The sequence below is a fragment of the Aedes albopictus genome, chromosome 3 (assembly GCF_035046485.1).
Source record: "Aedes albopictus strain Foshan chromosome 3, AalbF5, whole genome shotgun sequence".
NCBI classification, from domain to species: Eukaryota; Metazoa; Arthropoda; class Insecta; order Diptera; family Culicidae; genus Aedes; species Aedes albopictus.
The window spans coordinates 172189439-172201268 of NC_085138.1; the positions used below are offsets into that span (position 1 = coordinate 172189439).

At 40.6% G+C, this 11830-nt stretch overlaps 1 protein-coding gene and 1 long non-coding RNA gene across 2 annotated transcripts; both read right to left on the reverse strand.

Moving 5' to 3' along the window:
- Positions 1 to 725: 725 nt before the first annotated feature.
- LOC134291513 (uncharacterized) lies at positions 726 to 1445 on the reverse strand. The gene is made up of 2 exons (XR_009999127.1): positions 918 to 1445; positions 726 to 853 (listed from the first exon to the last, which is right to left on the reverse strand). It is a non-coding gene; the product is annotated as an uncharacterized LOC134291513 (long non-coding RNA).
- An 892-nt stretch (positions 1446 to 2337) lies between these two features.
- LOC134290451 (uncharacterized) lies at positions 2338 to 4252 on the reverse strand. The gene is made up of 3 exons (XM_062857596.1): positions 3813 to 4252; positions 3134 to 3707; positions 2338 to 2409 (listed from the first exon to the last, which is right to left on the reverse strand). Exons 1-3 carry the CDS (start codon positions 4250 to 4252, stop codon positions 2338 to 2340), a joined length of 1086 nt encoding a protein of 361 aa, XP_062713580.1.
- Between the last annotated feature and the right edge of the window lie 7578 nt (positions 4253 to 11830).

Genomic DNA, 11830 nt, shown 5'->3' on the forward strand with positions numbered 1-11830 from the left:
ACTGAGCCTACCAATTTTCAAACGCTTATTCTGAACATTCAGTGTACTTAAAAGCTATCTGCTTCTTCTTTATGGCTTTACGTCTCCACTGGGACTTGGCCTGCCACGCTTAAATTTAGTGTTCTTTTGAGCACTTCCACAGTTATTAATTGAAGGGCTTCCTCTGCCTGCCATTGAATGATTTAGTATATTGTGAGGCAAGTACGATGATACACTTTGTCCAGGGAGTTGAGAAAATTTTCCCGACTGGAACGGGAATCGAACCCACCGTCTCCGGATTGGCGATCCATAGTCTTAAACACTAGGCTAACTGGAGACTGAAAAGCTATAATATTATGTTCATTCAATAAATGAATGTTCGATGAGGCTTGGATGGTCAAGTCACATACCGTCTACCCCCGTTGGTTTGAACGACACCTCATGCAAACCAACGGGGTTCATTTTTTAATTTCAACTTCTAGTAACCCTGTGGACATCGAAAAACACACTGGTGGTAACTCTTTTTGGTGTTTTGTTTTGATTCGGCGTTCCGTTTCACCCCGTTCCATGAAGACTGACGTTTGAACTGTTTTTAGTTTGAACGATGTGCAGATTAGAGGGGGTCAAATTAAAAAGTGTTCAGATTAGATGAGGTCAAACCAACGGGGGTAGACGGTATACCAATCAACTCAGTTCAAAGTGCGTGTGTGTATTGTATGTGTGTTGTGTGTGTATGTCTGTGGATGCTTGGTTGGGATGCGACTGGGATGATTTTGCTTCGGAATGTTGGCTTTGCAGTCTTTTGGGGAATCGAAAACACTAGTTTATGATTTTTCCCGACGTTTCGGTCCGTATGGGACCTTTTTCAAGGGTTCTAAAATATAATTATTCAACTATCAATACAAAATTTTAAACATTTAATTAGTTTTACAATTTACCAATCGGTCAAGGTTTTCTAGTCAAGATGGCTTTGCTAAACTCAAAAATGTCATGCGGAAGTTTTGGTCTAAATGGAAGATTCAAAGGTCAATTTTCATTTTATACATATTTGTTGTCCTGCACTGTACTCACATAGATTGAGTCCGTTCGGTTTTCAACCGTCGTGATGCGGACAATCTCCTACCTATCGGGCGGTCTAGAATTCGGTCCCTGTTTTTGGAATCTTCCACCATTGCTTTTCGCATGATATTCTTTTTGTTTGTGTGAGTCACTTTCTCTCTGTTTAGTTTAGTGTGTGTCTTAACTATCTAACCCTGAGAATATTCTCTCATCTATCTATTTTGTTTTGATCGTCATCTTCTATTCGTCGTCTCGTTTTTCAGTAAATGTAATAGTCCGGCATAAGCTACATGGAGATTGTCAGTGTCTGTGCGTTTGTTTACAGTATTGTTAGTGTTGTATATGTGGCAACTTTCAAGAATGTGTAGATTGTTTGTTTTGAATGTCCTATCTATGATGTTTGTTTCGTCTAGTCTAGTCTAGTCTAGTCTAGTCTAGTCTACACATACACAGCCATTCATTGAAAGAATCCTGGAAAATGATAGAATTGACTACTTCCATCATTTTTCTTGTCATTATTAATGATTGCAGTACATCGGAGATGCATTACAAGCATTAAAGCGGCCAGGCCTACTGTGCAGCGTTTTAATACAACAATAGAAACAATGAGTGGGGACATCTCGTACCAACCGCTCAGTTTATGAAAAGCAAAATACGGTGAAAATCGGTGGGGGTGACTATGCTAAGAAGGTTAATGTCACCCCTTGGTCCTTAGTCCTTGGTCCTTCCTGGGATGGAACACAGGTATTTACTCCGTGTCCTGGCCCTATTGCCTAGGCTAAAGCGCCTTTACTCGCTCTCTGAAAATAAACCAAAAAGTTATGGTCCCATGACCCTTCAATGATGGCCCAACTCAAAAATATAAATTAGTTTTACATTAACTATCTTACCCGGTATATACGAAAACTCAAAAATGTTATGATAAATAAATCAGTAAATAAATACATGTAGGTATAGGCAAATATATTAAGGGTGTGCGAAGTGGTGACTTGGCAAGTGATAACAAACATACGGAAGATACAAAATATATTGGTAAGATCTCACCCAATTTCAGCGTCATTCGATCAGCATAAATAATTCCGTGTGTCCGAGGGTCGAGACAATATTACGCCTTAGGAAATTAAAGATTTCCAACTAAATGCCGTTATTTACACCAAATTTGTTGCATGTCAGCTGAATCCAATTCACTCATCCGAATTATTTAAAGTTTGCAACTGCGCAAGTACGCACGAGAACACCGCCGCGGAAATATCGACTCTACTGTGCAGCATTCAAACGGAACGTATCGAGCAAACGAAACTATTTGTCTACTTCCGCCGCACACACACTAAACAGCGCCACGATGGCCACTTGTAGCCGCAGGAACTGAACCTAGCAGACGGAAACATACTTTGCAAATGAAATCGATCGACCAATACTCTCAACTGCTATTTTTTCCGTATGACGCGAATTGAAAAGCTTCTGCCACTCAATATCCCGAAAGTTTCACCAAAAATGGCTGAAGACCAAAGTCCACCGAGATTAACTTTGATTAGATTGTTCCAAAATTTCACGTTATTTTCACAAGCGCACAACCTCAAATCTTCCGAAACGGCCAAAACTACAACTGTACGCCTTTGCTGGAAGGCGTAGCACCGCCAATTTCCCTATCTATGATGTTTGTTTCGTCTAGCTTAAAATTATGGTCCATCGTTGCTGCATGGTTAACAAGTGCCGTTTTTTCCCTCACCCAGCTAACCTCCGCGTCTTCGTTTGTATACTCTTTGTCTAGTAGTGTTTTTAGCTTTTTCAAGTTTGATCTATGTCCAGATATTCTTTGTTTTAGTTTTGTACTGGTCATTCCTACATAGCATGCCTCACAATCTGCGCAGTCTATTTTGTAAACAACGTTGCTTTGTTCGGTGTTGGGTGTTTTGTCTTTTACCGACGGAAGAAGAGACCCAATTGTTTTGTGTTGTCTGTTTGCTATTTTTATCCCTGGGTAGTCCCTTTTTAGTGTTTTGGTTATTTGTTGTGTTAATCCGTCAATGTTTGTGAGCGAGTAGAATTTCATTTCGTCTTGGTGTGTTTCTGTCTCGGTTTCTGTTCTACTCACGTCCATAGCTGTATTGTTGTTTACCGTTTGATGTTTTGCACGGTTGATTAGTCTGTTGATGAGGCATTTCGGGTAGTCGTTTGCTTTCAGGTGGCGGTGTACGATTTCTCTTTTCCTTTTTAGGTCCAAGTTCGTGGAGAAAACCATCACCCGCTTGACGAAGTTTTGGGCTACATTCATCTTTTGGTGCATTGGATGACCGGAATGAAAATTGAGGAAACGTCCCGACGCGATGCTCTTGCAGTACCATTCCGTTTTTACCGTGTCGTCCTCCTGTCGGATGAGTGCCATATCCAGGAAGGGGAGCCTTCTACCTTCCTCCATCTCCAGAGTGAACTGGATGTTTTGGTTGACTTCGTTGAACGTGTTTACGACGTCTTGTACTTTGTCGGGTGGAAGTACCAGAAATAGATCATCCACATACTTTTTTATGAATGGGATGACACAGCTTGTTTTAGAGATCGCTTCGTCCAGTATGTCTTCCATCACCAAGTCAGCGATGATTGGGGACAGGGGGTTTCCCATGGCGGTTCCAAATTTTTGTATATAGTAAGCTCCTTCGAATGAGAAGTAACTACAATCAATACAAAATTCGGTAATTTCCCAGAAGAGGTCGAGACATATCGGTGTGTGGTTCTCTATGTCATTCCAGCGGCGAAAGATGCTGTGTCGAACTAACTCTTTTGGAATCGACGTGAAAAGCGAAACCACGTCAAAGGAAACCAAAATGTGTCCCGTCGGAAGGCAGATGTTGTTGACATATTGGCAGAACTCGAACGAATCCTTGATGTTGTACTTGCTAGTTAGTGATTTTCGTAGAATCGATCCGACAAACTTCGATAGTTCGTAGGATGGAGCTGTCATACATGGTACAACAGGACGGAGCGGTAATCCTGCTTTGTGTGCTTTAGGCTGACCATATATTTTCGGGCAAACAGCTTTATAGGTCCTTAGCTTCATCGCCGTGCGTGTGTCTATGAGCTTTAGGTCCTGCAGGCGTCGTACGATGCTGTTGTTCTTCGTTTGGAAAGAGGACGTTGGATCTTTATCGACGGTTACGTAGGTTTTGTCGCTAGTTAGCAACTGCTTCATCTTGGTTGCGTACTCATTTTTGTCCATGATGACGGTTTTATTGCCTTTATCAGCTTTTGCAATGACTATATTGGGATGTTCTTTCAAACTGTCTGGTTTCCTTTTCCGCTTCTTTGTAGAACTTCCTGGTAGAGTCGCATCTGGCATTTCTTCGCTTTTGATGTACGTAGTTTTGGAAGTTGTTTGCCACAGCACATCGTGTTCTGTCCTGCACCTGTACATAGTCATTGCTTCGGATGACTGCTTCGACATCAGCAAGGAGGTGGTAAAAGGGGGTTTCCTTTGTACTGTTATACGGAAGGGCGAACTTGGGACACAAACTCAGCATCCGCTCCACATTGGGTGGAACGCTGATCGCTGTTGCGTTGTGTAGAGCTTTCTTGTTTGTCGATGGCAGTTTTTCAGGGTGGCCAGACGCTGCTCGCTCGAATATTTGTACAAACTTGTTATTCGTAGCACTTTCCCTTTTGCTCCTCTGCTTGTTCCGGTACTTTCGCTGGTTCTCGATGAACGGGGACCATACTGTTTCTGGTACCGCTTGTTTCAGACGGGTTTCTAGTGTCTGATACTGGCGACTGTATTCACTAATTTTGTGGAACGTCTGCTTGATTTCCACATTGAGGATGGATGACTTGAAGCGCGACACTGTTCTTTCCAATTTTCGTAGGTATGGGCTACGTTCTTCCATGGCTTCGAAAAGACAGTTGAACGAGTTCTGGATGTGGACCGGAAACACACCACTCCTACGACACTTGATGAGAAAATCTTTTCGGGTCTCCATGTTGCTTAATTTTCGGTTTGTATCAGCGAATTGCTTCATCGTTAGTTTCGCCGTGGGTCCGAATTCTCGGTCAATTCTGTTGAAAAACCCGGCCATGGTCTGTAGATGCTTGGTTGGGATGCGACTGGGATGATTTTGCTTCGGAATGTTGGCTTTGCAGTCTTTTGGGGAATCGAAAACACTAGTTTATGATTTTTCCCGACGTTTCGGTCCGTATGGGACCTTTTTCAAGGGTTCTAAAATATAATTATTCAACTATCAATACAAAATTTTAAACATTTAATTAGTTTTACAATTTACCAATCGGTCAAGGTTTTCTAGTCAAGATGGCTTTGCTAAACTCAAAAATTTCATGCGGAAGTTTTGGTCTAAATGGAAGATTCAAAGGTCAATTTTCATTTTATACATATTTGTTGTCCTGCACTGTACTCACATAGATTGAGTCCGTTCGGTTTTCAACCGTCGTGATGCGGACAATCTCCTACCTATCGGGCGGTCTAGAATTCGGTGCCTGTTTTTGGAATCTTCCACCATTGCTTTTCGCATGATATTCTTTTTGTTTGTGTGAGTCACTTTCTCTCTGTTTAGTTTAGTGTGTGTCTTAACTATCTAACCCTGAGAATATTCTCTCATCTATCTATTTTGTTTTGATCGTCATCTTCTATTCGTCGTCTCGTTTTTCAGTAAATGTAATAGTCCAATGGTGTAAGATTCCAAAAACAGGCACCGAATTCTAGACCGCCCGATAGGTAGGAGATTGTCCGCATCACGACGGTTGAAAACCGAACGGACTCAATCTATGTGAGTACAGTGCAGGACAACAAATATGTATAAAATGAAAATTGACCTTTGAATCTTCCATTTAGACCAAAACTTCCGCATGACATTTTTGAGTTTAGCAAAGCCATCTTGACTAGAAAACCTTGACCGATTGGTAAATTGTAAAACTAATTAAATGTTTAAAATTTTGTATTGATAGTTGAATAATTATATTTTAGAACCCTTGAAAAAGGTCCCATACGGACCGAAACGTCGGGAAAAATCATAAACTAGTGTTTTCGATTCCCCAAAAGAATGTATGTCTGTGTACAAAAAAGGTCACTCACTTTTAAGGCACTTATCAGTGGCTTTCTTTTTATTTTAGCACGAATTGAAGCGGAACTTTGCCGTATTGTTTGCTGCTAAAAATGGTCCGGATTGGTCAAGGCGTTCCGGAGTTACGGCCATTTCAGTGATCCGGATCGAACACCGGTAGAACTGGCCGAATATAAAACTGAACCAAGCCCCATCATGCGACACATCAAAGTGCGCCGATTTTTGTAACCTTCAGCTTGGTTGACAAGTTTTGTGCGAAAATTAACCCTGAGAACTCGAAATTCTACTATGCCGGCGCAAAATTCAAAATGGCGGCCTAATAATCATGATGGCGTTTCATAATTCAAGAAGCCAGGAATTTAATAGAGTTTAAGGCTTAAAAACCATGCAAAATGGGTGTATTTGGTATTAGAAAGATATCCGGAATCCAAAAATGGCTGGCGACCATAATATCCAAAATGGCGGTTTAAAATCAAATATGGCGGCTAAAAATTCAAGATGACGAATGTTTGACCTTGAAGCGGTCGCGTCGTGTACTGAGAAAATAGCACAATTGTAGTACACAGCGTGAGCGTGTTGTCACTGAGGGTGGCCGAAGACGCGACTGCTTCAGGGTTAATGGAGCTTAGGCTCTAAAACTACGCCATATGGGTATTTTTGGAATATTTCTGGAGTCCAGAAATGAAAAGCACCTCATTTATTTTCTTGTATAATGTTTGTCATTATTTCGTCTTTCGACTTATCCATGTGGATTTGTCACAAATCTCTCATTATAAGTAGAAGCCTTTATTTGAGAGAAAAGTGCTCAACAACAATGTTGTCTTGTCTGGTCTGGCTTCAAATAAGCTTTCTTTTGACTCGTCAATGTCTGGTTGTTCATGTTTTATCGCAATCGAACAGTGAAGGTACAACGTTGGCTTCGGAAGGCCTCAATCGTAAATTATATTACGTACTCGACTTACCACTCAGATTTTGCTCCACTCATAATCCCCATAAATCGTTTGTCAATCCTCAACGCTAAAACAAAAGCCCGAGCTGAACGGATTGCCTCGTGACAAATGCTACCCCGCAGCAGGACAAGGCTGGTGCTTTTGATTGTTACAAATGTCTTCGTCATTGTAGTTTTTGTGAAGGACTGCCAAGACTATGTACTCCGCTGGCTGTTACATACCTACAACGATGACGACGGTCTGTTGTTGTCGCACGCAGTTCTGGAACAATTGGTACAAAAAACCCGAAATGATTAATTGTTTTCGACGACGAATGAAGTGCTGCGCCTTCGCAGGACGAAAACTTTTGGGGGACTTCCCGTTTCTTGGTTAGCAGTCGGTCAACCATTCACGACATCGTCGTCGACGCGACGTGCAACCTTTTGCAAAGTTCTGGCTAGCAGTCAAGTAGCAGTCAGCCCTACCAGCCAGCCAGTCGGGCTTTGGTTTAATGTTTTTGGGCAAGACAAATTGCTTCATTGTCAGGAACGATTCAGCCTAGCGATAATGGCAAATCTAGCATTGCGTTGTGTCTCCGTCCAACAACCCCCGCGTACCTATTCCATCTGTTTCGGGAAACTGTCCGGTGGAGGTGGACAAACGCGGAGCGGACGCGAGGTGAGAAAGAGTGGCCTGTCAAGGGTCCGGTCGTCCGGTACTGTTGATGAGATGGGGGTTCTTTTGTCTTGTGGCGCGTTATTATGGTGCACGCAAAACAGTTGACTCACCTCTCATAAGAATTTCAAGCTGTGGTTTTTCGGCACTCAGGTGGTGCTAATGGGATGTAATGAAAAATGCAAATAAAACAATCTACCGCAAATGGTAAGCTTCATAATGATGTCAGTGGGATTGACTGTCGAGTTGTGCGTGATAAATGGCAATGACTGGGAGCTGACAGTAGAAATCAAATTTCGCCAGCTTTAATACAGCAATGTCTCCATGTAGAACGCTTAGTTGAAATACAATCGTTGTAAATTTACGAATTTTCAACACTTTGCTTGACTGCAATCCCTGTTGTTCCCTGACACTGCTCGTCTTTCATATCCAAGCTGCCCGCACCATGCACGTATTCGCCGTAGTATTGTTTCCATCTATCGTTAAAACGTCTGTCCTTATCCATGTACGGGCACGATAATGCCCGGAATGAAGCCTTTGCGGAATGCGTTAAGCTTCTGGTAGAACTTCCGTGTTTCTTGTGAACGGCACATCAATTCCATTTGTTCGCACTCCGCTTCTTCCAGGCGACGCTTTTTCTCCCGGAAGAGGGAAGTCTCACGCTATGTCCAAAGGGAAGTATTATGAAAATCAAATGTACCTCAAATGTTATTCCATAGGATCGTAGGTTTGGACCTCTAGTTTCAGAATCTGTGCGGTTTAAAATAATCCATCTTGGGTTTTTCGATTTTTTTTCGATTTGTTTGATTTTTTCCCTATTTTCCCATACAAATGGCGAAAAAAGTCATTTTAAGGTTAATTTCATCCCATATAAAAATGTATGGGAAAAAAAAACCCAAGATGGATTATTTTAAATCGCACATATTCTGAATCTAGAGGTCCAAAAATACGGTTCTAGCGAATAACTTTTGAGGTACATTCACTTTTCATAATACTTCCCTTTGGACATAGCGTGAGTCTGCTGTTTCCGCGTTTTTTAACATCCTTCCACGTTCTGCCAAGACCCGAAGAAGTGCCGTGTGTCAATCACGACATGCTTGATTTTCAATTTTGTCTGCTGTGGTGATCTCCAGGTGTCACGATAAAGGAGCCTGTGCTGCAAGTAGGAGTCGTCTCCATTCTACTCGGTCCATGTCATGACGTCTCCAGTCCCGCACTCTAAAGTGCGGGGTCCAAAGTAAGCTCGACTTCCTTCTACAATGCCCAAGTAACAATTCGATTGCTGGTTGGCTTTGTTTGATTTTTATTAGGGTTTTATTACAGCAATGATCAAAACTCACAGTTTTATGACTACTTTTATGAAAACCATTGATGACATGTTTTATAGTATACTCGAAGATATTCATAAAGCAAGATTTTAAGGGTAGACAAAATTCTCCGCTACCTTCTGGCATTCATTACTACCACAATAAAACTGTTCAAACTCTCAACAGATGACGATCCGTTCGATTAGTAACGACATCTGTTAGTGGAAAAGCAGAAACTACGACACTGCTAGGTTTATTGCGGTCATCGTAAAATTAAACTTGCTTTCGTTTTATTTTCGCTAATTATGGTCGTCGCCATATTGAAGAATTAGCGGACGTGAATATAAAATAGTTAATTTTGCTCAAATAAGCAATGAATTGATAGTTTGCCGCCATTTCCTTAACATGCTCAAGTAAATAAACTCTGTCAGCTGAGTTTTCTTTTGATTCGAGATAGTTTTACCAAATTAACAAATTGATTTGTTACATTCCAAGATGATAATATTCACCATTTTCGAAGCGCATTAATGTTATGTTTCTGCAACCTAAATATTCACGGTAAAATTGAATGAGCATAAGCTTATAGACTGTTTCAGAAATTATAAATACACTAACGATTGACTGCCATTTCAATTTGAGAGTTTCATCAAGCTCTTATAGTAAACATTCTAACGAATCAAATAATACCAACTTTGTTGATGTTTCTTGTAAAAGTTAGAAAATAGGGCTCTGAAAATTAGATGATTAAAATTTGAAGTTGCACAAAGTGGTCGAAAAATATAACATAGTAGGAAAGAAGAAAATCTCACAAATAAAATATTCAATTTCGAAACACAATAAAAGTTACTGTATCAATAAGAAAAGATATTTCTCGATGGGTAAAAGTAGTTTTTACCGGAATATTTGATCAAGAACCATCATTACGGGCCCTGTTAATGCAAAAATTTTTGTTTAAATTTTCTCAACAACACAGATAGTAACAAACCTTAAGCAAACGAATGTCTTAATCAAGCATGGGAAAACTCATTCGCTCACCCGAATGCCGGCGATGCAAAATAGCAAAAAGAACGCCATCAACCTAGCCAACAACCCAATACTGAGTGAGAGCACGGCGCACCAAGAACGAACGCAACACGAACGGCTCGCCACCGAAACGAATCTGGAGAGAAACAAATATAGTGCGAGCTGAATCAGCTTGCATCGATGTATACGACATGAACGTTCGCTCTCTCAACTACCTAGTGGCATTCAGCTGATTGAATCAAAACGCACTCACTGATTCAATTCACAGTACTGAATGCTTCCACTGAACGCTAAATGAACGTTACAAAATAAATGCTCTCGCACCCGACTCAGCAGAACGCAAACATTCGTTCAATCTTGGTTCGTTCGCCTTCGACACTCAGATTCGGTAGGGATTCATTCGGCCGTCGTTGCTTGCGTCGCCCGATGCTCGGCGATTAGAAAGAATGGGCAATGAAAGTGGAAAGATTTTGCTTGGCTGGGGGAGAAACACACTCGCATCAGATTGTGCGTGGATGTGAGTGAGGGATACGCAATAAATGAATGATTTTTTCCCATCCTTGGTCTTAATTACTGCTTGCTGCATTTGTTTTTATGGTATGACAAGCTTTGCTATCTGAAGGATCGACTGCATCGAAAAAATAATTTTATTCGAATCAAATGTGTTCAAAAAAGCTTAGAAAATGTGTGGTATGTAGTTCATATGTTCCGTAGAAAATCTTAAAAAATAAAAACAAATATGTTAGAAAAAATATTGTGGGAATGCCTTTATCGATTTTTCCTAGGTTTTGATGAAGGCATTTCTTAGACAACTTGTTAAGAAAGCGAATATGATAACAAGATAGATATTTTTTGGCATTTAGTGATTAATAATGTTGAAATCATTAAAAAACACCTTTGTGCAAATTCAAATTTGGAGAATGAAGTTAATTGTTAAATAATTCAACTGTTCTTCAAAATATTATGACCATTGAAAGGAATTACAAAAATTTGGAGCACAATATACTGTATTCTGAAAAAAGTTGGAAGAAATCATCAAGACAGTTCATTTTATTCGATAAACAAAGTGTATTTATAATTTCAGAAACAGTCTCTCTCTCTCTTCTTGGCGTAACGTCCTCATTGGGACAAAGCCTGCTTCTCAGCTTAGTGTTCTATGAGCACTTCCACAGTTATTAACTGAGAGCTTCCTCTGCCAATGACCATTTTGCATGTGTATATCGTGTGGCAGGCACGAAGATACTCTATGCCCAAGGAAGTCAAGGAAATTTCCTTTACGAAAAGATCCTGGACCGACCGGGAATCGAACCCGTCACCCTCAGCATGGTCATGCTGAATACCCGTGCGTTTACCGCCTCGGCTATATGGGCCCCAGTCTATACCAAACAGTCTATACCAACACAATAACTACTAAAATGTTACTTTGAAATGGTCTCTTTCTACTTACGAATGATGTATCCTCTTGAACTTTACATGCCATCGAAGAAGCTTCTCTGCATCTCGAGCTGTCATAATTTTTGTTGAAAAAACAACAAGAACAATCATCATAACCTCTTTTTAAGAATGGAAAATTTATCAACTAGGTTTTAAAACAATTTTATTGCTACTCTTAATGTGGTTTGCAAAACCTCTCCGAGAGTGGTCCACTTAGCCGAAAGATGCTCTTAAAGAGGTTGTCAAGAGGTTTTGATGTATAAATCAGTTTTTTTTGCAAGTTTTATAAAATTGGTCATGAAGATCTTTTGTCGAGCCGAACAAAACTTAAAATGTTACTTGGGTGCGTCTCTGAATTTCT

What these genes read in the sequence shown, in the direction of transcription:
- LOC134290451 (XM_062857596.1), bottom strand. Translation starts at nt 4,252, where the DNA reads ATGGACAAAAATGAGTACGCAACCAAGATGAAGCAGTTGCTAACTAGC. An exon ending in TTCACGTCGATTCCAAAAGA is followed by an intron (nt 3,708 to 3,812) that starts GTTAGTTCGACA and finishes TATTGATTGTAG; the next exon opens with TTACTTCTCATTCGAAGGAG. An exon ending in ACAACAATACAGCTATGGAC is followed by an intron (nt 2,410 to 3,133) that starts GTGAGTAGAACA and finishes TCCGTCTGCTAG; the next exon opens with GTTCAGTTCCTGCGGCTACA.